This window comes from Mastigoproctus giganteus, chromosome 12 (assembly GCF_048544385.1).
Source record: "Mastigoproctus giganteus isolate SK-2022 chromosome 12, ASM4854438v1, whole genome shotgun sequence".
In the NCBI taxonomy this organism is placed as follows: domain Eukaryota; kingdom Metazoa; phylum Arthropoda; class Arachnida; order Uropygi; family Thelyphonidae; genus Mastigoproctus; species Mastigoproctus giganteus.
The window spans coordinates 168,222,434-168,250,403 of NC_143586.1; the positions used below are offsets into that span (position 1 = coordinate 168,222,434).

The window sequence follows — 27,970 nt, forward strand, 5'->3', positions numbered from 1 at the left end:
CTTATAAAGTAAAATAAGTTTCTCTAATTAAACTGCAGAAACAACTGTTTCTTGAATCAATACAGTCACCAAAATGAATAACTACTTGTTTAACTATTTAATTTTCATTGTCATAATTTTAAACGTCCTTTATTTAATTTAAAATAAAATTAAGTGGCCTTTATTTTTTCGTTCATTATAAAATAAAAGCATCTTTGTTCTCTCTCTTTATGGAGTTAAATGAAGCCAATTATAGGGAAGTTCTTTAAGAAATATGAACAAAACAGTATAGACTTTTTATTTCTTTTGGAACCAGTACTGATCTAAACATTCTAGCAATCTCATCTAGGATTACATTTGTACAGACTAACTATAAATATGTAAGAAATTATTTAATCTAGAGCCTTTATTAGGGCTTCATGAACCTCAACAGCAATCTGTGCTTCTGCTCTTGTTTGGTCTGTAGTTGCTGAACTTACTTCCTGTTGGGCTTTAGCAAGTCCTTCACGACAAGCCTGCATAAATTAATAAAAACAACTGCACAAAAAGCATCATTCTACATATTATGCTACATTAGTGTGAAAATATAAAACAACGTAAAAAAGTTCAACAACTGTCCTTCCATAACACCTTTTTTCTTATCTGTATATCCCAAGCTTTGTCATCCAGACAAATAATGGACATTGGTCTGTGTGAGAAAAATTTGAATGCCAGGTATTCTACAAATATTAGTAAATTAATTGCCAGTAAATAATAGTAGCTAAAGTATCTAGTAGCTATGAGGCTTAAATTAAAAGTTCATTTTATGATTATAGTGGTCTACATCTTAAAGCCAACCTTCTAAAATCTAGTAACCTCAGAACCTGAATGTGGCTCTTGAAGCCATCTTTAAATTGGAAAATCTTTGAATGACACACAGCACTTTCTCTGACAGCCATTCATAGCATTTTGTGAGTTTCTGTTACATGCTCTCTTAATTTGAAAAAAAAAAAACATTTGATGCCAATTCCTGCTCAGTAAAATGAGTGACTTTAGCGAACAGCAGAATTTACTCATTTTAAAACACCTTCTATTCAATGCACACTAATTCAGACTGAAAACTGCAGATAAACAAGTTATTCATGAATTACTGTGTGTAGATGAGTCATTGAAGAAGCTCTGAAAAAGTCAGAAGTCACTATGATGCCACAATTTCAAATACAAAGTCACTCCTGAACTTTATGATCACACCTTGTATGTGAGATCAAAGAGTAGAACATAACATAAACATTTGTTATGTTATTAATTTATTAAATAACATAAAAAATAACTGTATAATACTATTGTTTGTTTGTTATTTGGTTTTTAGGAGCATTAGCAAATAAGGCCATATTGATCCGGGATATGCGGTGGTCATTCCCTGACCTTTCCGCATCCTCCGTATTTGGTGGTGACTGGCTCGAACCCCGGTCTAATCAAGAGGCGTGTGCTATGCACTGCTGCTCCTTCCCACCTGGCTATGGAGGTGCCTGTATAATACTATTTGTATATTAATTACAGGGTGTCTGGGTTAGAGCATTGTCGCTGTTGTGGGTATTATTGCATCAGGCAATCATGTAACCAATCACTGCCTGCAATAAAGATATATAAATAGAGGTATCCAAAAATACACCACATACAGGGTGTCTCAAAAATACACTGCATAACTTCAGGAATGAGTTCCTCATACGTAGACAATAAAAATATTTTATATCAACATAGTTCTGGAAATGCTTGGTTCCCGAGTTATTAACAGGAATGTCTTATCTCCCGCAGGTGATTTCCTTCATCACAAGGTACTGACAGAATCTGGTGGTTTTCCATTCCGACCATGTACTCAAATCAGGAACAAGCGGATATGCACTTTATGTATGGTCTGGCGGACTGCAATGCTCTGGAGGCTCGTCATTTGTACCATGAAAGGTTCCCAAAACGAAGATGTCCAGACAGGAAACGTTTGAAGGTATCCATTGCCGCCTTTGTGAACATGGGACCTTTACACCTCGTGCTGCCGACAGAGGATGACCAAGATCTACAATTCCTGAAGTAGAGGGGTGGACCAACTGCCTGGCCTCCACGCTCAACTGATTTAAACCCACTAGATTTCTTCTTGTGGGGCCATTTAAAGTCATTGGTGTACTCAACTCCGGTAGCTGATGTGAAACTCTCCACAATCAAATTGTGGCAAGTTGTGAGACAATACAAAACATGCCAGGAATTTGGCATAGTCTTCGGACGATTTCAAACAGTGTATTGTTGAAGCAGTTGCTCTAATAACGCCTCAGATGCTGGAAAACACTTGGCAAAAACTAGAGTATCGTTTTGACATCTGTCGAGCTACAAAAGGTGCCAAATTGAACTTTACTAACTTCATAAAAACTTGTTGAGTTACTCTGTATAATAACAAAAAAATTATTTTAATACACTTTATAGTTGCTGAGATATACAGGGTGTCTCAGCAACTATAAGGTGTATTAAAATAATTTTTTTTGTTATTATACAGAGTAACTCAACAAGTTTTTATGAAGTTAGTAAAGTTCAATTTGGCACCTTTTGTAGCTCGACAGATGTCAAAACGATACTCTAGTTCTTGCCAAGTGTTTTCCAGCATCTGAGGCGTTATTAGAGCAACTGCTTCAACAATACACTGTTTGAAATCGTCCAAATACTAAACTTTTCTTTGGTACACACACAGTCTTCAATAAAGCCCCATGAAAAAAAGTCCAATGGAGTCGTATCTGGAGATCTAGGCAAAAACAGTGTATTGTTGAAGCAGTTGCTCTAATAACACATCAGATGCTGGAAAACACTTGGTAAGAGCTCGAATATCGTTTTGACATCTGTCAAGATTCAAAAGGGGGCCACATTGAACTTCACTAACTTTCATAAAAACTTGGTGAGTTACTCTGTATAATAAAAAAAAATTATTTTAATAAACCATATAGATCTGAGATATATGTGTGTATTTTTGGATACCTCTAGCCCAGACACCCTGTATTAAGCTTATTAACCAGGTATCTTTGGGGGGGGGGGGATTATGATTAAAGTCTGCAAGGCTCTGAGGGGGGGGATAATAAAATGTATGAATTTTTACTGTTATAAGTGATTCCAGGAACTAGGGATGGTAAATTCAGATTATGAGAAAAGAGGTCCAGACTGGGTTGTAGCAAGTTCCTTTTCATCCAATAAGTTGTTAATTTCTGGAAGTAATTCATGGTAATAGCATAGGGAAAGTCAAAGGTAAGCTAGATAATTGACTACATGAGGGGAAACATGTAGCAAGTTATTTTTTATTTTATGTTACGAAGAATTTTTGATGAACAACAAATATGAGAATTAAAATCAAAACTTTATGCAATTATTATATTTTTATTAAACATAAATAAGGTACTGAATAAAAATAAAACTCAATTAACCCTCTAATGGCTACGTGTTAAAAGTATAACATTAACAAGCGCGATGGCAAACTTTTCCACTATTATCTTACTCGGTAGCTTCCAAATTGTCCACAAAGCCTGTGGAAAATATTTTTTTTTATATTGAAAACATTTTTAATTAATTTTTAACCTCCCCCCCCATGACATGATTTACACGTGCACTTTAGAAATGTTTTTATAACTTGTTTTTTAATATTTGAATTTGGGCACTACAAAAACAAGTTATACTTTACTGCTGGCAACCAAATAGAAACAGGAATCAAAAACCCACTTACTTTAGCTGCTGCATAATAATGATACACAAACAACATCTGAAGCAAGTGAGGCATCTGCATTGCAAGACTTTATCAAACATGTTGCCAACATGTTCAACAACTGGACAAAAAAGCCACTAATCTTAAATTCATGTTTTAGAATGCTTGATAAATATATACAAGAATCAGCTTGACAAAGCCTAAAAAATAATTTCATTTTATGGGCAAACTGCTTCAATAATTAAAAAAAAAAAAAAAAAAATGATAGACTGAAAGTGAAACCAGTAATGTAGGAAAACTAAAATTCACATTTAAGAGTTTATTTTCAAATTTTAGTAGTTTTGGTGACAATAAAGGCATTAAATAACAAACTGCTTTTGAGGCAGAGGGGCCCCTTTATCAACTTAAGTAGCATGCAGCATGTAGTAATATATGCTTGTGTGATGTGGCTTTTTTTTTTCTTTTAAACATGCATACCCAGTCATTCCTGTCAAGTGATAAGAATAACTGGGTATGTGTGTTAAAAAAAAAAAAAAAAAAAAAAACCACAATCAGATACAGGAACTGCAGAATTACACCCACATTGTATATAAGTCAGTGCTTGTTGCATTGCAAAGTAGCAGATTTCATAAACGGTACTGGGTGGATGCAGATCCCTCTATTGCAATTCGTAGTGGGACCCACAGTAAAAAAGATAAGATTTAGTGCCTTGAGTCACGAACAATCCTCTGTGATAATACACTGGTTTTGCCATTTGTCAAATTGTCATTTGAGCAACCTTTATACATTTAATATGCTACTCGGGTACAAGGCACTAGGTCCATAAGCATACATCATTTTTTTTAGAATTTTAAAAAAATTTAATCATAAACTTTAAAAGTTATGCAAAGTGAAAACAAAATTATATATTAAATCAATAAACTATTAGTAAACAAGTTAGTCATAAAAGTAACTCTAATATAAAAACTCAAAATGGAGAAGAGCCACTTGGCCTCTGTGCATGGAATGGTAACTGTGATTCAGTGTTATGGTGGTACCATCTCTACTGCCAAGGACGTGGGCTTACACTAGCTATTCTAATTCCAATGAGGACTTTTTGTACAAATTTACAGAAATTTTAAAGTATTGCCAGTTTGAGAATAGGACATCAAAATCTAGTATTCAATGCTCTTCCTTTAATCCCCATCTGAGTTTAATAACCTTTAGCTTAGCATATAATATTCTAATTACATTCTTTTTGAATTATACATGTTCAACAAATGTCGGTCCCTTCTTAGCAGAAACCAAGGTATCTCATTGTCTTAATATACCAATAGATGAACGGACGTGCCCACGCGAGACAGTCACATTGCCTTGTGCTCCTACTTAATGTATTTGGTTTCAATTCTATTTTTCTATCCAAGTCAAGTATTTGATATCCAGTGACTCCCAAGTGTCCTGAATATCTAAATCTGATGAAAGCATCACTATGGAATGACCAGGTAAATTTTTATTAGCAATTTTGAATATTGAATTCCCAGCCAGCTATTCATTGTTTAAACCAGGCCACGGAATGCTTCGCAGTACAAGGTCACACTAACAAACGTACAGTATTTTGATCACAACCCCACCTAAAAGAGCTGCTTCGATAGCTGCTGACGAGGCTACTAGAGACGGTCGTGTTCAAAGCCGCTAAGTGGATTTTTCTTATTTATTGATTTGAAATTATTGTTTTTCTAAAACTTTTGATTTAAATTTAGTAGTATAACATTATTTTGTGATTTTCTGATTAATTTGGTGTATTCATTCTTTACTTGGCCTTGTAATTGCATAAAAGTATCGGTAAAGGTTTCCACGTGTTTCAACTCCGCTGCCGTTCGTAATTTTCCCGCATTTGTGATACGATAGTTATATACCGTACTAGATAGCGTTAGTTGAACTTCGTTAGCAGTTAAATTGTACGTTTAAATAAATACATATAACGACTTAGATTACAAACTTAATATAATTAATTATATTTAACATAATTAATAACATAACATAATTAATTATAATTAATTAATAAATTAATAGAATCATGACTCAGACCAGAGCAGCAAAGCAAAAGGCTCAAGCTAATGGAAGTGCTGTGGCTCAGAGCAGAACTGAGGGGTGTAGTTGTCCTCTGACTCACAGCCTTATAAAATGCACTGTCTGCTTGATGTTTGCAGAGCAATCGGGTACGGGACATGATACTGCCAAGGGGGATGTCTTTTTGTGTGCGCGATGCAAGGAGTGTATCGATATCAGGCAACAACTCGGCGTTCTTGTGGGCCTATATGAGAGCTTGAAGGACAGGGCGGATGCCCTCGAAGAAACTAAATTGAGGGGCCCATCAAGCTCTCAGCTGCCCACATCAACGCCAGAGCTTGCACTTGGGCATCGCGTGACACAGAGACAACACCCAAGGCAGAATGCGCTGGTCCCGAAGGAACTAGTAGTTGTTGGTGACTCTATTGTCAGGGAAACGGGGAACATGCTTTGTAAAAAAGATAGGTGGAACAGGACCAGGGTATGTCTGCCAGGGGGCAAAGGTTGATGACGTTGTAGAGCGAATATCATCTTTTAAGGGCACAAAAGGTGATATAGTTGTACACGTTGGCACTAATAATATTAATAGTAGGAGACTGGCAGAATTACTTAACAAGTACAGGTCACTGTTGAACAAAAGCCGAGAATTAGGGTTGAATTTGAAAGTGTCTGCAATTCTGCCCAGACACGATAGGAGGGAGTATATGATGAGAGCCTTGTCGATCAATTCGGCCCTGGAAAGATTGTGCAAGGCTCAAGGGGTAGAATTTTTTTCAGCCTGGACTGTACTTGTTAACAGGAGAGATTGCTTCTACAGGGATGGAATACACTTAAATAGAAAGGGTGCAAGAATATTTGCTGATGCTATCGAGGCAGTGTTAGGTGGGTCGGAAAACTGCTAGCTTGGGGAGAGACAAAGACCAATAGATTGACAGTAGCCACTGGCAGAGGTGAAAGAGATTCTTGCACTGCTTCTATTAGAATGAGCAGAAGCCTGAAAAACAAGATGCATGGTATTTCAGAGACTGCTGGTAGCCATTGCGGTACAAGTAAACACATGGGTTGTGTTAGGGTAGCTAAGAATAGAAACAGGTGCGGGTATACTTGCGTGTACACCAATGCTAGGAATTTAGTAAATAAATTTGATGAATTTGAGGTATTGCTCAAAACATCAAAGGCAGATATTGTTGGGATATCAGAGACGTGGTGTCACACAGATATAAGGGATGCAGAACTGCAATTTGGGGAGTACGTCTACAGAAAGGATAGACAGGATAGGAAGGGGGGAGGGGTTATGCTATTAGTTAAGAAACACATAAAAACCAAGGAAGTGAAGCCAGTCGACATCGCTGGACAGTGCAGTGTTGAGTCAGTTTGGTGTAACATCAGCATTGGGAGATCAAAATTGAGAGTAGGAGTGTGCTATAGGCCTAATGACTCTGATGAGTATAATAAGGAACTGTACAGGGAAATAGAGTGGGCCAGTAAATCAGAGAGTCTTATAATGGGAGATTTTAATTTCCCAGATATTGACTGGAATTTGGGGGCTGGTTACTCACACACTAGCAGGGCTTTTGTGGATTTATTGGATGATTGTTTTCTACATCAGCATGTTCAGGAGGCAACTAGAGGGAGTAATACTCTTGATTTGATTATCAGCAGTGATTCTTCATGCATTAAGAATCTGCAGAAAAATGAACCACTAGGTGGCAGTGATCACAGTGTGCTGAAGTGGGATTTACTCAAAGAGGTAACTACCATTAGGGGTAAAGGGAAGGGTTATTGCTTCCGTAAAGGCGACTACGATGGACTGAGACAGTATTTAAATTCTATACAGTGGGACCAACTGATGAAATTACCAACAGCAAATTCAAAATGGGAAGCATTCAAAGAACTTATCTTGGAAGCTACTAGGCTTTACATACCAACTAAGAAATATTGTTCAAGGTTTAGGCCAAAATGGATGTCAGATGAACTAATGAGGCATATGGCAGAGAAGAAAAATGCATGGGATACTTACAAATTAACACATGACACAGAAGCCTATGATAGATACAAGTTGATATGCAACCAAGTTACAAAGGAGGTTAGGCAGGCGAAGTCAGATTACGAGAAATCTTTGGCAAGGGATGCAAAGAAAAACAGCAAAGAGTTCTTTACTTATGTAAACTCTAGAAGGAAGGGGATGAATCAGATTGGTCCACTTGATATTGATGGGTCAACTGTTGATGATCCTGCTCAGGTAGCTAACAAACTAAATGAATATTTGGCATCGACATTCACACATGAGGAGTTATTCAGCAAGGGGAATGCCAGAGGTGTATTCAACTCTAGCAGTAAGCTACAGAATCTTGAAATAACTGGGAGTAAAGTGGAGGAGAAACTGTTGAAGATAAACACAAGAAAGGCACCCGGTGTGGATGGGATCTATCCAGTTATATTAAAGGAGGCAGCAAAGGAAGTAAGCAAACCCTTAGCCATAATTATGAGAGCTTCCTTGGACTCAGGGGAGGTACCCATAGACTGGAAATGTGCAAATGTGACCCCAATTCACAAAGGAGGATCAAAGGCTGACACAAGTAATTACAGACCTGTGAGCTTAACTTCTGTTCCAGGAAAATTAATGGAGGCACTGGTTAAAGAAGCACTGCAGGATCATTTAGACAAGACTTCAGTTATAGCTCAGACACAGCATGGTTTTGTTAAGGGGAAGTCTTGCCTGACCAACTTGATTGGATACTATGATGCAGTCACAAAAGAACTGGATGCAGGGAATAACTTTGATATTATATACTTGGATCTTAGAAAGGCTTTTGATACTGTTGCACATGGAAGACTGCTACACAAATTGGAGCAGTGTGACATTGGAGGCAAATTGCTGCTATGGATAAAGGGGTGGTTGAGGGGGAGAAGACAGAGTGGTAATCAATGGACACTGCTCATCGTGGACTAATGTTATTAGTGGAGTCCCTCAGGGCTCAGTGTTGGGTCCATTATTGTTTTCTGTATTTATAAATGATATTGATGATGGTATATCAAGCTTAATGTCCAAGTTTGCAGATGATACAAAGGTTGGCAGGGTTGTCAAGGACACTACTGACACTATGCTGCTGCAACAGGATCTGGAAAGGTTGAGCAGATGGGCTGAGAGGTGGCAAATGAAGTTTAACATTGACAAATGTAAAGTACTACACATGGGAAACAGCAACCCCAGAGCAACGTATCAACTCTGTGGTACTACACTGACAGTGGTAGAGAATGAAAGGGACTTGGGGGTGGTTGTGCAGGCAGATATGAAGTTCTCTGAGCAGTGCAGACGGGCTGCAAGAGTAGCTCATGGAGTATTGTCAATGATATACAGGAATTTTTCCAGCAGGGATAAGGAGGTGATTATTCCATTGTATAAGGCAATGGTCAGGCAACACCTAGAGTACTGTATACAGGTCTGGAGGTCTCATTTCAAGAAGGATGTAGAGCTGCTGGAACGAGTACAGAGAAGGGCAACAAGATTAGTGAATGGAACAAAGGGGTGCTCTTATGAAGAAAGGCTTAAGTTTTGCAAATTACAGTGTCTGGAGACTAGGCACCAGCGAGGTGATCTGATAGAGGTGTATAAAGCCTTGAATGGGTTAAGCATGCTCAATGCTGATGGGATTCTTCCTCTAGCTCAGAAAAATCACCTGAGAGGGCATAAATTCAAATTGAGGAAAGACAGATGTAGGATAGACGTGCGGAAATTTGCCTTTAGCCAGCGGGTGGTTGGTTGGTGGAATAGACTCCCATCCCTTGTGGTGGAGGTTGATAGCCTAAATAAGTTTAAGGCTCAGCTGGACACGTATTTTGAACGAACAGAGGGGTGAAGTGGAAGTGGGTTTTTTTTTTTTTTTTTTGGCTGATGCTGCATAAGCTTGCTTTCTTGCATCAAATGCCTCTACTAATGCTAATGCTAAAAGAGGTCAAAGCACAAATGGATAGCTTCCCATGTCTCACTACTGAGAGGAGCGAGTTACTGCTGCGACACTTACCGCTGCAAATGAACGGGAGCAAAGACTGCTAATTACCGCAGACCGGCAAGCTGCTTTAACTGAAGTTTTCTTGCATCTGACTTATTGCCCCCAACCCATGTGTAACTTTTGAACGCGTTAAAATATTCCAGTCTGTCATATTGCAGAAAAACACTGTCCTTTTTAATTTTTCTACTATGTGGTGACTCTCATTATGCCGCATATCTTGGCTTCTAAACATTGGCAGAGATAATTGAACTACCACTTGCGAACTATACTTACCACCTGTGTAGGAATAACCCCACTAATCCGAACACTCGCAAATCGGAAGCCATAATTACCAAGTTATATTCACACACCAACTATGTCTGACTTTGAGGAACAATTCGTTGAGGTTGAGAGCTCTGTAGCAAACCCGAAACTCAGGAATGGGCCAAAATGAAGAGACAATTACAACCAACAATGACTACCAAACTGCTACCCAACTACCAAACAGAACCATCACGGACCAGGTACTGTCATTGCGCCTGGACCTGGAGGATATCATGCTCCAAAAGGATAATCGAATCACTGCTGCAGTTAGAGGAGAAATTATCCGTGTGTGGTCGAAAATGGAGCATGTGCTATCAAATTTGAACGTGGAACACGAGAGAACCAAAGCGAAACTTGACACCTTCCTAGATAAAAGGGTGAATGAAAATACTACAGCACCCCTTACATACGCCCAAGCGCTGAGGACGATTCCACCGTATATAACTACCACCAACAAACTAACGGATCATCATCAAAAGAAAACGCTTCTCAAAGAACCTCACCTTGTCCTATTGAAAGCTACAAACAACTCATCGCTAGACTCGAGCGAATCAGTTAACTCTTGTGGTTTAGCAGCTTGCTCACAACTTAAAAACAACTAAAATAAAATCCATCAGGAAAACTAGAAACACTGGTGTCATAATTGAGACTGCAACAAAACAAGAGGCCCAGGCAATAATTTCTAATCCTAGAATTAGTTCCCTCGGTGTAACAGCAGAATACCCCAAGAAGAAAGGTCCATCAATTCTTATTTTTGACTTGGACAGGGAAATTACTCCAGACAGCATCGCTGACGAAATTTTACACAGGAACATTCGAGACTCGACCCAAGAAAAAAGAGACAAGGAGCACATAAAACCAAAATACTGCACCAAGTCAAAGTCTCCCAACCTTTGCAATTGGGTAGTGGATCTCTCTCTCCACAAGCGTGGAACCAGCTAAAACTTCAAGATCTTTATTGGTTGGAGCAGCCACCGCTTCAAGGAACATGTGACTGTTCCTAAATGCTTCAGATGCTGTCGTTTTGGGCACACCACCCACACATGCACACAAACGGATCCTACCTGTGGGCATTGTTCCCAAAAAGGGCATCATTATAGCAGTTGCCCAAACAAATCATCTGCTCCGACGTGAGCAAGCTGCAAAGCAGTAAAACTGGATGCATCCCATTCAATCAGGGACAACAAATGTCCTATTTACATCAAGGCAAAGCGAAACCAACAACTGAAGACTGACTATGGTAGTGAGGCCTAAGCCATTCAATAACAGTGTTATTAAATTTATACAACTTAATGCTCAGCGAGCACGTGCAGTAGCAGCGGAAATAAGAAAAAAGGCAGATGAAGAAAACATTGATATATTACTACTGCAAGAACCATACACCCACTCCAAGAAAGTTAGAGGCTATCCTCTCACATATAAAATAATTCAAGCAGATGAAGATACTCCCTGGGCTGCCATAGTCATCTGGATCCCGAACATAATGGTCACCAAAATCTCCTCTCTGCACAGGTTGGGCAGTATGTGCCCATGTAATTGGCCCCTTAGGTGCCTTCTATTTAATATCACTCTATTGTAGACCCAGTCAAAACATCGGCCCAGCTATTGACTACCTAAGAACTGTTACCACTACTCTACCTAACGCTAAAATCATCCTGGGGGCAGATGTTAACTGCCGTTCTCCTGCTTGGCACAGCCTCATAGCTGACCAACCTGGTTGCCATAATGGGCGGCTTTTGGAAGACTTTCTAACCACCTCACCATTTAATATAATAAACAGGCCCAATAACCTCCCAACATTCTCCAGTACTATGTGGGAGTCTACAATAGACATAACAATTGCTACAAGATCAATCTCAAGTAAGGTGGCAGGTAAATGAAGCCTGGACCACCTCCGACCATAGTGCAATTACATACAGCCTCACAAGAAATATAGAATCAACTCCTACTCCGCACTACGATATCAACCGCTATGCCATTAGCAAAGCCAATTGGGAGCTGTTCACCACTTCTCTCCAGTCAACAATCATGGATCACCCTTCTGATATCCTCTCCCTGAATCCCGAGCAGCATCAAAAGCTTGTAACTAACATCATCACCCTCTCCTGCAATCAATCTATGCCCAAGAAAAAACCTCTTCCAAGTGCTGTACCATGGTGGTCTCAGGAACTCGAACGTCTAAGCTGGACTGTTCATAACAAGAGGAAAGCTTTTCAGAGAGCTCGCACCTCTTGGCCAGCTACTGATGTGGAAGCCCTTCGTGAAGACTACAAGAGGACCAGGAACCAATACACTTCCATGATCAGGCAGCGAAAAAGAACTACATGGGAGCGGCTGGTTACCACCACTGGTAACTCGGGGAGTGGTGTACCGAGTTACTACCAACAAATTGCCAAGAGGAGAAGTAGTCCATTCCACAATAACACCACAAGGAATCATGACAACGTCATGGGAGCAATCCATGATGAATATCTTGGATACTCTCTTTATCAGCGACGCCGATCATCTCACAACACAACAGCAGCAAATTTGTCTAGATAATGACAATTACCACATTGACTCTGTGGAGGAAGAATTTAACACTGAAGAACTGCAGCAAGCCCTTGGCAAAATGAAGGATAAAAAATCCCCAGGACTAGATCGCATTGAACCAGAAATACTAAAAAAGGTCGCCCAGGTAAATCCCCAATTTCTGCTTAACCTGTTCAATAAATGCCTAACCCAGGGATCCTTCCCAGAAAGCTGGAAAATAGCTGAATTAAAGTTAATACTGAAAAATCCATCGAAGCCTCCAGAACAGCCTAACTCATACCGACCCATTGCCCTCTTGTCCACATTGAGCAAACTGCTTGAACGCCTCCTCCATACCAGACACCTAACACACTACACAGAAGCTGGCCTACAATCCAATTCACAGTATGGATTTCGCCCAGGACGCTGCACAGAGGATGCTCTCTACCAAATAACCCAAGCTGCAGCCAACACTAATTACAAGTACTTTCTCCTCATAACCATTGACTTTGCTGGGGCCTTTGACATGCTCTGGTGGCCAAGCATTCTTCGCAGGCTAAGATTGGCACACATACCAGCCAACTTATACAGGTACATAGAAAGTTACCTTTCCAACAGGAAGATCACCATCTCCTCACCATACCAGAAGTTCACCAAATCTATCTACAGAGGCTGCCCACAGGGTTCGGTCCTCGGCCCGTTCCTCTGGAACATCGTCCTTGATGAGTTACTTGGTCTGGATCTAGGCCCTGTTACTATCCAAGCATTCGCAGATGGTATTACCATCTCCATCGCAGCGGACACCAGAGCAGCTCTCGAGGCCGCTGGAAATCAGGCACTACAGATCTTACAGGACTGGGTGACTCTACACAAGCTCCGGATTTCTCCACAGACGACACAATCCATACTTCTCAAAGGCACCCTACAAATATCAAGGCCACCTCAGATCAAGGTACAAGGGAAAACCCTCAAGCGGGTAACTTCCCTAAAACACTTGGGTTATCATCCTGGATTCAAAGCTCTCCTTCTTCCCGCACCTCTCATACCTTCAAGTAAAAATCAGAAATTATGCAGCCCTTAATCGTCCGAGTAAGCAGGTGTGACTGGGGTCTGAACCGGAGAACACTCAAACTCCTGTATAACGCTATATTCCTCCCTGTTATTACATACGGATCCGGGATTTGGTACCATAGAGCAATAATTGTTCGCAATAAATGCAAACTGGAAACAATTCAGCGAAGTATACTGCTTGCCATTACCAGGGCCTGTTGCACAGTAAGTTCTCTGGCCCTACAGGTTCTTGCAGGTGTCCTCCCCCTTGACTTGGAGGTTATCCGTCAAGGATTGCACTACTGCCTGTCGCGGGGAATCCCAGCTACCATCTTTGGACATACCATCGACACCCGCACTGACTGCAAGCAAGAAAAGAAAAAACTAGCTGCCATGCTACTACAAATCTGGCAGACAAGATGGGAGGAGACAGACAAGGGCCTGATAACTAAGAAATTCATCCCGGATGTCAAACTAGTTTATCCAAAGTCGCCGCCTTGGTTCTCTCCTGGCCTCTACTGTACATATATTATAACTGGACACGGCTCTATAAATCATAAGTTGACTACCTTGGGAATCATCAATAACCCCTACTGTACATGTGGAGAAATTGAAGATTGGGACCATCTTCTTTATAACTGCCCAATTTATAACGATCTTCGAAGAACACTGTACACCAGGCTCCAACACATACCTCAAGGACAGGAGCACCTGCTAATTTCTGAAGAACAATATTATAAATTATTAATGGAGTACGCACAGAACTTCTTTTCTAGACGCAGGACTCTACAACCAACTCAAGCCAGGGATAGAAACCTGTAAAGGACTTACTCAAACTTGAAATAAAAAATCTGTACTTGACTGTTTTACCAGCATCGACTTGCTAACTCTGGAACATCCAAAGTAGGATTACCTGCTAACTTTCCATATGGTTTGGTAGGCTCCAGTGGTCTTGACCACTCCACTGCAAAATATAAGTTACACTCAGCACTCTCGCTGAGTGGTTTTTCTACCCTTCTGGAGTTATCCCCTCCCCCTTTTCTCCTGGTGGGGCATATGCTCCACTGTCAATTTATGGGATGCCCTTACCTACATCCCCTTACTCTTACTTTCATCCCCCATCTTCTTCCGTACACCCTGTACTGCCGCACTCTACCTTATTTTTATTTATTTTTTTTAATTATTTTTTTTTATTTTTATTATTTTATTATTTTATTTATTTTTTTTAATTTTTTTTTTATTTTATTTATTTATTTTTTTAATTATTTTTTTTATTTTATTTATTTATTTTTTTTAATTATTTTTTTTATTTTATTTATTTATTTTTTTTATTATTATTTTTTTTAATTGGTCTCCGTTCAGGAAGCTCAGGCGACCCTGACGGAGACCTGCCAGAGAATAATGGGCAGCCTGGCTACCTCCTAGTGGTGTGTGCGGGCAACGTGGAGTTCCACCAGGGGCCCTGCGGCCAAATGCCAGGACACACAACAGAACCCAACACAAAACTACACATTCAACCCACTACACTTTTTCTGGCATTTACAGTGTTTTGTATTTCTTCACAGTGTACATATGGCGCAGATGTGGGAAACCACAGGTGGCGCCCGACCCTAACACTATGCACACTATGTCTTAATATACATCAGAGAAAGATTCACTTATCTAACGAAGTGAGGTCAAGCCACAATAAGCCTTCACTTCAGCAGCACAAAACTACATTCTTAGACTCCGTTATCCTTACCTTTTTATTATTTCACTCTATGAACGGAACTGCGTCAGATCAGCACTGGCTCTGTCCTCCAGTTCCGTCTTGCTCTGGCCATACACAGCAAATGCCAGATCATCAGCATAAGCCATAGTCTAAATACTCTCCATGTCCCATTCCAAGAACTTAAGAACTGTATTCCACATGGACAGGCCCAAGACCGACCCCCAAAGCCAGCCACACCACATATTGTCTCATCCATCCTTATATTTGGATCTCATTATCATTCTACTGTCTGAGAAGTTTTTATTAAGATTACTGGGCAAAGGGGCCCTGGGTGCCAAGTGTATTTAGAGGTGAAGCGATATTTCAGTGATCTATAGAATGCTATTCAAAAGCAACTAAAGTTATTTCTAAGTTCTTACTTTTCTCTTAGCAATCTTATTTTTCAATCCGTTCTATACTTGAAAAGCCACAAGTTAGAAAACAGAAAGGAAACCCATATATCTTGATTTATCGAATATTTCTAGTTCACTAACCAACTAACACTTTAACCATTTGGCCTCCTAGCGGCACTGCTCCTGCCTCCCCGTGGCGGAGCCGAAAACCTTGGCAAATTTCATGGCAAACAGACCAAGCCGACATAGAAAATGACAACTCAAAGAGACAGAAGACTGACCAGATGGAGCACCCCTGCCCATCTCTCTTAATTTTCCACTCTTTAAGTAGACAGGCTATGAGTAAATTGTCTCCCCTTGTTATTCAGAAACATCTAGAGGGTATTGCAGGATCTCCCGAGACGGTGAAGAGACTGCAATCAGGAGACTTACTTATAGAAACCACGAATCAAAGACATTCTGAAAAGCTTTTACAACTGACAAGCTTTGCTGGCATTCCTGTAAAAATATCTCCTCATGCAACCGTAAATTCATCTAAGGGTGTCATATCTAGTTGGGATTTATTAAATGTCACCGAGGAAGAAATAACCCAAGAACTTCAGGGACAAAATGTAATTGAAGCAAAAAGAATAATGATCAAAAAAGATAATCAACTGGCACCTACCAGAAATATTATTCTTACCTTCAATATGCCAAACTTGCCCTCCTCTGTAAAAGCAGGTTATTTATTGTCACATTCGTCCCTACATTCCCAACCCTTTAAGATGCTATAAATGCCAAAAGTATAGCCATCCTCAAACTGTATGTAGAGGAATTCCTGTCTGCTCCAATTGTGGATCCTCAGACCATATGCAAAATGACAGCACAGCTACAAAAATGACCTGTCCAAATTGCAAAGGTGATCATTCTGCATATTCCAAGACATGAAAAGTGGAAAACCGAGAAAAAAATAGTAAAATACAAGGTTGAGAAAAGTTAGTTCCAAGATGTGAGAAAACTAGTTGCACCAACTATAAATCAAAATATTACCTATGCAAATGCTGTAAAAATATATCATACAATCTCCGTTCAAACTGATGTCACAGTTCCTACTAATATATCAATTTCTGATTGGACTAGAAATGTATTTTCTGAGCTACAACCAAGTGTATGCAAGTAACAATCCAAGACCTCAGACCAAGCAAATAATACTCCTTTGATAATACCAACGGCATCTCCTTCTCCTGTGATTGCTACTACATCCAGTATTACAAACTCAAATGCTATGAAAAATATTTGGGACACAACCATAGACAAAAATAGGATCTATACAGGAAGATCCTATTTTAGAAATCCATGCCGAAGAAGAAATGGACACTGGTCGGCCAGTTTTCTTAAAAAAAAGACAGACAAAAATTGGAATGTCATAAACCAGTCACCTTCAAAAAGCAGTCAAAATCAGCTCCATCAACTAAACACAAATAATGCCTTGTATTTTACAATGGAAATGCAGAGGCTTTTGTTGCAATTAGATGATATCCAAGATCTAATTAATGGATTTTCTCCAGCTGCCCTTTGTCTTCAGGAAACTTACCTAACCTTGCAAAATTCTCCTTCGATAAAGAACTATTGCCTTTATCGAAGAGATTGTAATACAGTAAATGCTGCATGGTGGTGTAGCAATCCTGATAAATTCAAAGATCCCAACTAAACATATTACACTTCAAACTGAAATAGAAGCTGTTGCTGTGGGTATAACTGTCCATATCACAATAACACATCTCAATCTACCTACAGCCAAAACACACTTACTGTTTAAAAGATCTTGAAGACCTCATACAGATACCTCCACCTCTCTGTATGTTAGGGGATTTCAATGGGCACCACCCCTTATGGGGCGATCCTAAATTAGATAGACTGGGTCGACTCACTGAAAGCTTGTTAGAGACACTAAACCTCGCCATACTCAACACACACACACACACACACACACACACACACACACACACACACACACACACACACACACACACACACACACACACACACACACACACAGCTCCCAACTGGACAAACTTCAGCAACAGATCTCTCCATTTGTTCTCCAGTACTGGTCCTGACCATAGAGCAATATGTTGTTAATGATCCTATGGGCAGCGATCACTTCACAATTGTATGCAACCTATTAATAGCACAGACTCCTCTAGCTCAACCCTACAGAAAATGGAAATTTTCCTGAGCAAACTGGGCAAAATTCCAATCATCAATATCTTTCAATGAGGAAAAAATCTGTCTCCAGCCCATTCATGATGTGACAGAGTACATCACATTGCATCTCCTAAATGTGGCTAAAGACAATACCACTATCAATTATAATGCTGAAAGCATTATAGTTATTGGTGGAATGAGGAATGCACAAAAGCAAAAAATAAAGCCTGGAATTTGTTTCGGCAATAATCAAAAAGGTTGCAAATATGATAAATTATGTCAAAGGCAAAATAGCAAGTTTCGTACAAAGGCAAGCCAAGAAAGAATCCTGGAACCATTTTGCATCAAGCATTAATAAAAACACTGACACCAAAATAATATAGGAAAAAATTAGACAGCTTTTTGGTAAGTTTCCTACCAAACCTTCTCTAATTTCCTGGAATGGGGGAGATCTATCTAGTCCTTTAGATATTGCAAATGCTTTGGGCAAAACTTTTGCTGAAATCACAATTAAAAACACTACAGAACAGCATTCTATTAACTTTCAAACTGCCCTCCTTCTGCCATATAACAAACCTCTGCATTACTCTGAACTCTTGCATGGCATTGGATCAGCTCACAGTGGTGCTGCTGGACCAAATGGGATCTATTATGTCATGCTACAACACCTTGTGACAAAGCTTGGCACCTCCTGCTGGTCTTTTACAACCGAATTTGTCTAGAAAATGTTTATCCAGCTTCTTGGCATCATTCTACTGTTTTGGCATTCCTAAAGCCTGGAAAAGCTCCAACCAATCCCCATAACTATAGACCAATATTCCTCTCAAGGTGCCTCAACAAAATCTTAGAAAAAAATTGTCCACAATACTAACTCATTGAGTCCAAACAGTTAATGAGCCATAGCCAATATGGCTTTCATCAAAACAGGTCAATAATTATAGAAACTATTTGGGTTTCGTCAAAACAAATGTAAATAATTATAGAAACTATTTGGGGTATTTTTGACAAAGAGAACGAATCATGTTCCCTCACCATATTCTTGGGATCCAGTTACTACGAGCAACTGGTTCAGGTATTTTCAGGTTTGTTGAAGACCTATTGTTCTGCAAAAATATTAATCACTGTACGAAAGTTGAGGATCTGTTTGAAACTGTAGATACTTTCATGACAGAAAACAAAACTGACTGGACCAAATATGTTGCCGTTTGTACGGATGGTGGTCGTTCCATGTCAGGTCATCAGAGTGGACTACAAGTGCTTATACATAAGAAAGCACCTAATGCAGTGTAGACATTGCATTATTCACAGAGAAGCACTTGCATTCCAATATCTGAGCCCCACTCTAAACAAAGTTATACAAACAATAATCAAACTAGTAAACTTTATTAAAACACATCCACAAAAGACTTGCTGTTTTAAAAATATGTGTATTGACAGGGGGGCGAGTATACTTCTTTACTATACTTTTGTAACTCTTGCTAGCTTTCTCATGACATTGGCTTATCACACATATATAGTAGTAGTAGTGGCACTTGATGCAAGAAAGCAAGTGTAGGAGCTTATGCAGCATCAGCCAAAAAAAAAAAAAAAAAAAAAAATATCACACCATACCCTCCAAATGCCTGTCCAGTTCCTCCTTAAATTTATTTAACCTATCAACTTCCACAACGACAGATGGAAGTTTGTTCCAGCAATTAACCACCCGCTGGCTAAAGGCAAATTTCCGCACATCTATTCTACATCTATCCTTTCTTAATTTGAACTTATGTCCCCGTAGGTTCGTATTCTGAACAAGTGGGAGGATCCCATCAGAATTCAGCGTGCTCAACCCATTCAAGGCCTTATAGACCTCAATCAGATCACCGCGCAGGTGCCTAGTCTCCAGCCACTGCAATTTGCAGAACTTAAGCCTCTCTTGGTAAGAGGATCCCTTCATTCCCCTCACCAATCGTGTTGCTCTTCTCTGTACACGCTCAAGCAAATCTACATCCTTCCTAAAATGAGACCTCCAGACCTGTACGCAGTACTCAAGGCGTGGCCTGACCATTGCCTTATACAGAGGGACAATCACCTCCTTTTCCGGCGCCTCCATAGCCAGGTGGGAAGGAGCAGCAGTGCGTAGCACACGCTTCTTGATTAGACCGGGGTTCGAGCCCGTCACCACCAAATATGGAAAATGCGGAAAGGTCATGGAATGACCACCGTATATCCCGGAGCAATATGGCCTTAGTTGCTAATGCTCCTAAAAACCAAATAACAAACAAACAAACCTCCTTTTCCCTGCTAGCAAAATTCCTATATATCATTGACAAAACCCCATGACCTGCCCTAGCAGCCTGTCTACATTGCTCAGAAAACTTCATATCTGACTGCACAATTACTCCCAGGTCTTTTTCATTTTCTACCACCTTAAGTGTAGTACCACACAGTTGGTACGTTTCTCTGGGGTTACTTCTACCCATATGCAGTACTTTGCATTTGTCAAGGTTAAACTTCAGTTGCCACTTCTTAGCCCATCTGCCCAAATTATCTAGATCCTGTTGCAGTAGCACACTGCCATTACTGTCATTAACAACCCTGCCAACCTTCGTGTCATCTGCAAACTTCGACATTAAGCCTGATATACCTTCATCAATATCATTGATAAATATACAAAACAACAGTGGACCCAACACCGAACCCTGTGGGACTCCACTAATAACATTAGTCCACGAAGAGCAGCACCCATTGATTACCACCCTCTGTCTTCTCCCACTTAACCATCCTTTTATCCATTGTAGCAACTTACCCTTAATACCATTCTGCTCCAATTTGTACAGTAGTCTTCCATGCGCAACAGTGTCAAAAGCTTTCCTGAAATCCAAGTATATGATATCAAAATTATTTTTTGCATCCAGTTCCTTTGTGACCACATCATAATAACCAATCAAATTTGTCAGACAAGACTTTCCCTTAACAAACCCATGCTGTGTCTGAATTATTGCTGCAGTCTTGTCTAGATGATCCTTCAATGCATCTTTAACCAGTGACTCCATTATTTTACCCGGAACAGAAGTTAAACTAACTGGTCTGTAATTACTCGTGTCACCCTTCGAACCTCCTTTGTGAATTGGGGATACATTTGCACATCTCCAGTCCGTGGGAACCTCCCCTGAATCCAAGGATGCTCTCATAATTATGGCTGAGGGTTTGCTTAGTTGCTTTGCTGCCTCCTTTAATATAACTGGATAGATCCCATCCACCCCAGGTGCCTTTCTTATGTTTAACTTCAACAATTTCTCCTCCACTTTGCTCTCAGTTATTACAAAATCATTAAGCACACTGCTACAATTTGATAACCTTCTTCCATTTTCAAACTGTAATAATTCCTCACGTGTGAATGTAGATGCAAAATACTCATTCAGTTTGTTTGCTATCTGAGCAGGATCATCAACAGTCGAACCATCGATGTCAAGTGGACCAATCATATTCATCCCCTTCCTTTTAGAGTTTATATAAGTAAAGAAATCCTTGCTGTTTTTCTTAGCATCTTTTGCCAAAGATTTCTCGTAATCCGCCTTTGCCTGCCGAACCTCCTTTGTGACCTAATTACATATGAATATGGTTCAAATCAATATGAATTGAGAATGGAGCTCCATTGCTGAAGACTTTGTAAACAATGATTTTGTTTCTAAGCTAGCTTATCTTTGCAATATTTTTGATAAATTAAATTCACTTAATTTATCTCTTTAAGGAAATAACACCAATATTTTACAACTTTCAGGCAAAGTAAAAATGATTGCTTCCCACTTTTACATCCATTTTTACAACAATATGAAGTTCATTTTAATGAAGAATTAAAATCAGTAATTGAGCATTTATCATAACTCCATACACACTTCAAGAAATAGTTTACAGAAAATTTTGAAGAGTACATATGGATTAGAGATCCCTTCAATAAAAAGTCCCATCAAATTTATCTACTGTTGAAAAAGAACAATTTATTGATCTCACATCAGACCTCACACTAAAAGCAAAGTTTTTGTTGTTATCTTTATATGAATTTTGGTGTTTAGCAAAACTCAAATACCTGGAATGTAGCAATAAAGCTTTGCAAATACTAGTGCCATTTGCAAGTTCCTACCTTTGTAAAGTTGGATTTTCTGCATTGGTAGTCATTAAATGTAAGTATAGATCAAAATTAAAAGTTGAAAAAGAAATACACATCACTATTTTGAAAATGATGCCTAGATTTGATGAATTATGCAATAAAAAAGCAAGCACAAACATCACATTAATATTTTTTTAGAATAAAATAATATCCCAATTATTATTTCATGTATTAATAATTATTGTATTAACATATTAAAAATAAGAAAATGCATAATTATAGATGTTTTACTTCAAGGGAGGCACCAGGAAAATATTACAGGTCAAGGGAGGCATGGGCTCAGAAAGTTTGAGAACTACTGTATTAACATGATGATCATTCTATACATTAAAATAAATTTTCCTTCTAGTGATATTTATTCAGCCAATGGGAGAAGAAAGAATCAGGTTACCTGGTAATACGTAACAGAGGCTTGTTTTACTGCGTTAAAACAAGCTTCTGTTTAAGTGTGGTCACATGCTATGTTTATCTAACATGACCACGCAGTACAATTCTTGATTTCCATATGTAACGTATTTATGTATTCATAACAGAGGAAGAGGTACAGACACAGTTTTGAAAACTTCTGTAAGTATTATTTTACTTTATCAAAAGAAGCAAGTGCAACAAGCAGGGGGCAAACCCCCTAGTTATTATTTTTATTACTCATTATTTCTCCCTGATTGGGGGGTTCCACCCTGTGATGGGAATTGCTATCAGGTACACAGTGTTGTTATGTCTGGTGTTACGATTGGTCTAGGAACTCAAGGACTATCATATAGGTGTTCAATGCAACTTTCTGGAGTTCCTTGTAGGTGTTTTCTGGGAGTCCTAATGCTGCTAGGCTGTTATATAGGGTCTTTGGCACCATACCAGTAGTTGACATGATTAATATCTCTCTATACATTAAAAACGTTTTCCTCCTAGTAATATTTATTTGCGCCAATGGGAGAAGAGGGCAGGGCAATTGTCACTACAAATACGCAGGTAAATAATTACATAGGTAGTTTCCTAATTAGATTTCGATCATCATCAGCCATTTTCAATCCACTGCAGGATGAAGGCCTCTCCAGCAACTTTCCAGTTCCTTCTGTTTTGTGCAATGGCCATCCATTTACTACCCACAAACTCATGAATTTCATTTGTCCATCTCCATTGTTGTCTTCCAGGTTTTCTTCTAGCTCGCCATGGGTACCATTCTGTTATTTTCTTAGTCCATCTGTCATCATGTCTTTGAGCTAGGTATCTTGCCCAAGACCATTTTAGTTCTTTAGTTTTGATAAGAATGTCCTTTTACTTGAGTTTCCTTCCTAATCCATGTGTTTCTCTTCTTATCTAACAGTCTGATTCCCAATATAATGTGTTCCATTCTTCGCTGTGTAGTTCTCAGATTCTCTTCCATACTTTTAGTGAGTGCCCAAGTTTCACTTCCATAAGTCATGGTGCGGATTATACATTGGTTCATTATTTTACATTTCAGACAAATTGGGATATTGCTCCTCAGTGTGCGACTATATTTCCTGAATGCTATCCATCCAAATATTTATTCTTCTCTTGACTTCCAGCCATTTATCATTATTACAGCTAATGACTTGTCCCAGATAGGCACCTTTTCAATTAGTGCTCCTTTAATCATTATATCACTTTCTGTTGCATATTTGTTCATCATTACTTTTGTTTTAGCCATATTCATCTTTAGTCCAAAATCCTTACTATGCATAACTGATTAAGATTTTCCTCTAATTCTTTGGGATTGTGGCTTATGACCACAATGTCATCTGCAAATAAATTTTCTGTTTATACTCCGGGATGACCAAGCAGTCAGAATTCACAAGATAGACAGAATACAGCACTGTTATGAAGAAACAGCACCGTATTCAGCAGTCACAGGCTTGAACCCTGGTCACTCAAGGCACGTGTACTTATGCACCCGCATGCCTGACCACTGAATCTGCAGTATCTTCACCAGGACGCTTCCTTTTCACACCTTTTAAGTATTTTACTCATTTTTAGGGAATAAAGCACAATTACAAAACGAGGAGGCACGCTTGATACACAAACAAAGTTGTGCACGTGTCGCAACTGAATAAGTAACACCGTAAAGGCAGAGATACACTATTAACACCTCACATTTTACTAAATGCACATTTCTAGGGGTTACTACCATAAACAATAAAAACAATTTCCAGCTGCGTTCCTGCTAGTGGAATCTGTTATAAACTGGCAGTAAACTCGATCTAATTGCAGTTGCGATTATACCGATAGCTGGGATTGTGTTGGTTTTTACGTTATTATGGTGAAATGTGTTTCCCCTTCACTGATATAAAACAAATACATTTTCAGAATCTTCTCTTCATTCCTATCGTTGCGTTCGGTTGGGTGATTCTGCGTTCGACTGCCATTTCTTGTAAACACAAAGGCGAATCATGCATAAGCGAATTCGATTCGTGTTATATAAAATATCGTTCCCCCTATTTATAAATCATGTATGATCGAATTCGTGTAATGTAAACACGTGTTATACGAGGACTGACTGTAATTGCAATGGGAAGATAATTGGATGGGAGGGATTTGTCACCCTTTTTAGGAACTGGCTGGATATGAGAAAATTTCCAAGCAGAAGGAAAAACACTTTTGAATAAGAAAGTGAAAAAAGCGGAAAAGAACAGAACTGATTTCAGGAGCACAGGTTTTGAGAACAACTGGAGAAATACCATCATGGCCTGGAGCTTTCTTAGCATCAAAATTCGTCAAAATACTTCTGACATCCTTTTGACGGAAGACCACAGGAGGCATTGAAAGGAGCGTGTTGGGAATGCTGGAAGGTGTTTTACCAAGATCATTAATATGTGGGTTGGAAGAAAAATGGGATCCTAGCAGGTCAGCTTTATCCTTGGCCAAAGTGACAAAAGAACCATCTGGTTTGGACAGAGGTGGGAGCAGAGATGGGCAAAAGTTGCGGCCAATAGCTTTGGTAAGTGACCAGAATGCTTGGCTACCAATAGGGCAAGAAGCAAGTTTTCTACTCTTAGCCTGTTCAAACTCTAATTTGGACTGATTAATAACTGCTTTACAATTGTTGCGGGCTTTGGTGTAGGCAGAAAATGAAACTGAGGAATCAGAAACAAGCCAATTACGGTATGCAACGTTCTTCTCTTGAACAGCCTTAGCACATTTATTGGAAAACCAAGGTTTAGATAAAGGATGAGATTTTAAAGTGGAGTGTGGGATAAAGGATTCCATTCCTGCAAGAATAATTTTCACCTTCTACACCAATAATTTTGGGCCTATTAAATGCACAAAAAAAAAGACAGGTGCAAAAAAATTTGACATTTTTGAATTTTATTTGTATAGTACTAGATTCTTTTTAAACAATAACCTTTTACTGTACAGTAATTTAATTTGATGCAATTTCAACGCACTGTAGCATACTGATAATCTCTATTTATTTATGTTTATTATTGATATTAACTGTTTTTGATTATCAAGATTTTTAATTTAGATTGATAAATACAGTACTATACTATACTATACCATACCATGCTTCAGATATAATAAATTTGATACCTCTGTCTCTCATAAGTGGAGTATAAGGTATCTGGCTCTTGGGCAAGAGCTTACCTTATTTATAACATGGTACCTATGGAAAATTGGGTTTGTTGCCTGATGTAATGAAAGAACACATTGTGCCAGATAATCAAGGACCCCGCAGAAGCAAAAATTAAATAACAGTAGAATGAAGGATTCTATTCTTAGCCTCACATTATGAAAATTCAAAAATTAGTATTAGTAGAGGCATATGATGCAAGAAAGCAAGCTTATTCAGCATCAGCCAAAAAAAAAAAAAACCAACCACTACTCCCATTTCACCCCTCCGTTCGTTCGAAATACCTGTCCAGCTGAGCCTTAAATTTGTTTAGGCTATCAACTTCAACAACAAGCGATGGGAGTCTATTCCACAAACCAACTGCCTGCTGGCTAAAGGCAAATTTCCGCACATCTATCCGACATCCGTCCTTCCTCAATTTGAATTTATGCCCTCTCAGGTGATTATTCTGAGCAAGAGGAAGAATCCCATCGGCACTGAGTATGCTCAAGCCATTCAAAGCCTTATACACCTCTATCAGATCACCTCGCCGATGCCTAGTCTCCAGGCTCTGTAATTTGCAAAACTTAAGCCTTTCTTCGTAAGAGCAACCCTTTGTTCCAGTCACTAATCTTGTTGCCCTTCTCTGTACTCGTTCCAGCAGCTCTACATCCTTCTTGAAATGAGGCCTCCAGACCTGTATACAGTACTCAAGGTGTGGCCTGACCAATGCCTTATACAAGGGAATAATCACATCCCTGTCCCTGCTAGAAAAATTCCTGTATATCATTGACAAGACACCATGAGCTACTCTTGCAGCTCGTCTGTACTGCTCACAGAACTTCATATCTGCCTGCACAATTACCCCCAGGTCCTTTTCATTCTCTACCACTGTCAGCGTAGTACCACAGAGTTGATACGGTGATCTGGGGTTACTGTTTCCCATATGTAGTACTTTACATTTGTCAATGTTAAACTTCATTTGCCACCTCTCAGCCCATCTGCTCAACCTTTCCAGATCCTGTTGCAGCAGCATAGTATCAGTAGTGTCCTTAACAACCCTGCCAACCTTGGTATCGTCTGCAAACTTGGACATTAAGCCTGATACACCATCATCAATATCATTTATAAATACAGAAAACAACAATGGACCCAACACTGAACCCTGAGGAACTCCACTAATAACATTAGTCCACGTTGAGCAGTGTCCATTGATTACCACTCTCTGTCTTCTGCCACTCAACCATCCCTTTATCCATAGCAGCAATTTGCCTCCAATGCCACACTTCTCCAATTTGTGCGGCAGTCTTCCATGCGCAACAGTATCAAAAGCCTTTCTAAGATCCAAATATATAATATCAAAGTTATTCCCTGCATCCAGTTCTTTTGTGACTACATCATAGTATCCAATCAAATTGGTCAGACAAGACCTGCCCTTAACAAAACCATGCTGTGTCTGAGCTATAACTGAATTCTTGTCCAGATGATCCTGCAGTGCTTCTTTAACCAGTGTCTCCATTAATTTTCCTGGAACCGAAGTTAAACTAAAAGTAAAAAAAAAAAAGTAAAGTGCAGCCATTATCAACCCACTGCAGGGTGGAAGCCTCCTCAACAATTCATGCTGAGGGAAATGGACCATAATCTGCCACGCTGGTCCAGTGCGGGTTGGCAGATCGACCGTATTCAGCAGTCAGGGGCTTGAACCCCGGTCTACTCAAAGAGCGTGTGCTACTGCACTCCCGCTCCTGCCCACTCGGCTACGGAGGCCGTAAGTTAAACTAACAGGTCTATAATTACTTGTGTCAGCCTTTGATCCTCCTTTGTGTATTGGGGTCACATTTGCACATTTCCAGTCCATGGGTACCTCCCCTGAGTCCAAAGAAGCTCTCATAATTATGGCTAGGGGTTTGCTTACTTCCTTTGCTGCCTCCTTTAATATAACTGGATAGATCCCATCCACCCCGGGTGCCTTTTTTATGTTTATCCTCAACAATTTCCTCTCAGTTATTAGAAAATCATCTAGCTCACTGCCAATGTTTACTTCACCTACGACATTCCCCTTCCTGAATAACTCCTCATGTGTGAATGTAGATGCAAAATACTCGTTTAGATTGTTAGCCACCTGAGCTGGATCCTCAACTGTTGAACCATCAACATCCAGTGGACCAATCTGATTCATCCCTTTCCTTCTTGAATTTAAATAGGTAAAGAACTCTTTTCTGTTTTTCTTTGCATCCTTTGCCAAGAATTTCTCATAATCTACCTTTGCCTGCCTAATCTCCTTTGTGACTTGGTTACAGACCAACTTATATCTATCATAGGCTTCCATGTCACCCATTAATTTGTATGTA

At 39.4% G+C, this 27,970-nt stretch overlaps 1 protein-coding gene across 1 annotated transcript in view; it reads right to left on the bottom strand.

Moving 5' to 3' along the window:
- Positions 1–244: 244 nt before the first annotated feature.
- ATPsyndelta (ATP synthase, delta subunit) overlaps positions 245–27,970 on the bottom strand; it is a 72,686-nt gene continuing 44,960 nt past the window's right edge. Inside the window, exon 4 of the mRNA XM_090386079.1 lies at positions 245–494. Coding sequence (XP_090242205.1) covers positions 372–494 — 123 coding nt within the window. The 3' untranslated portion in view covers positions 245–371. The remainder of the gene's footprint in view (positions 495–27,970) is intronic.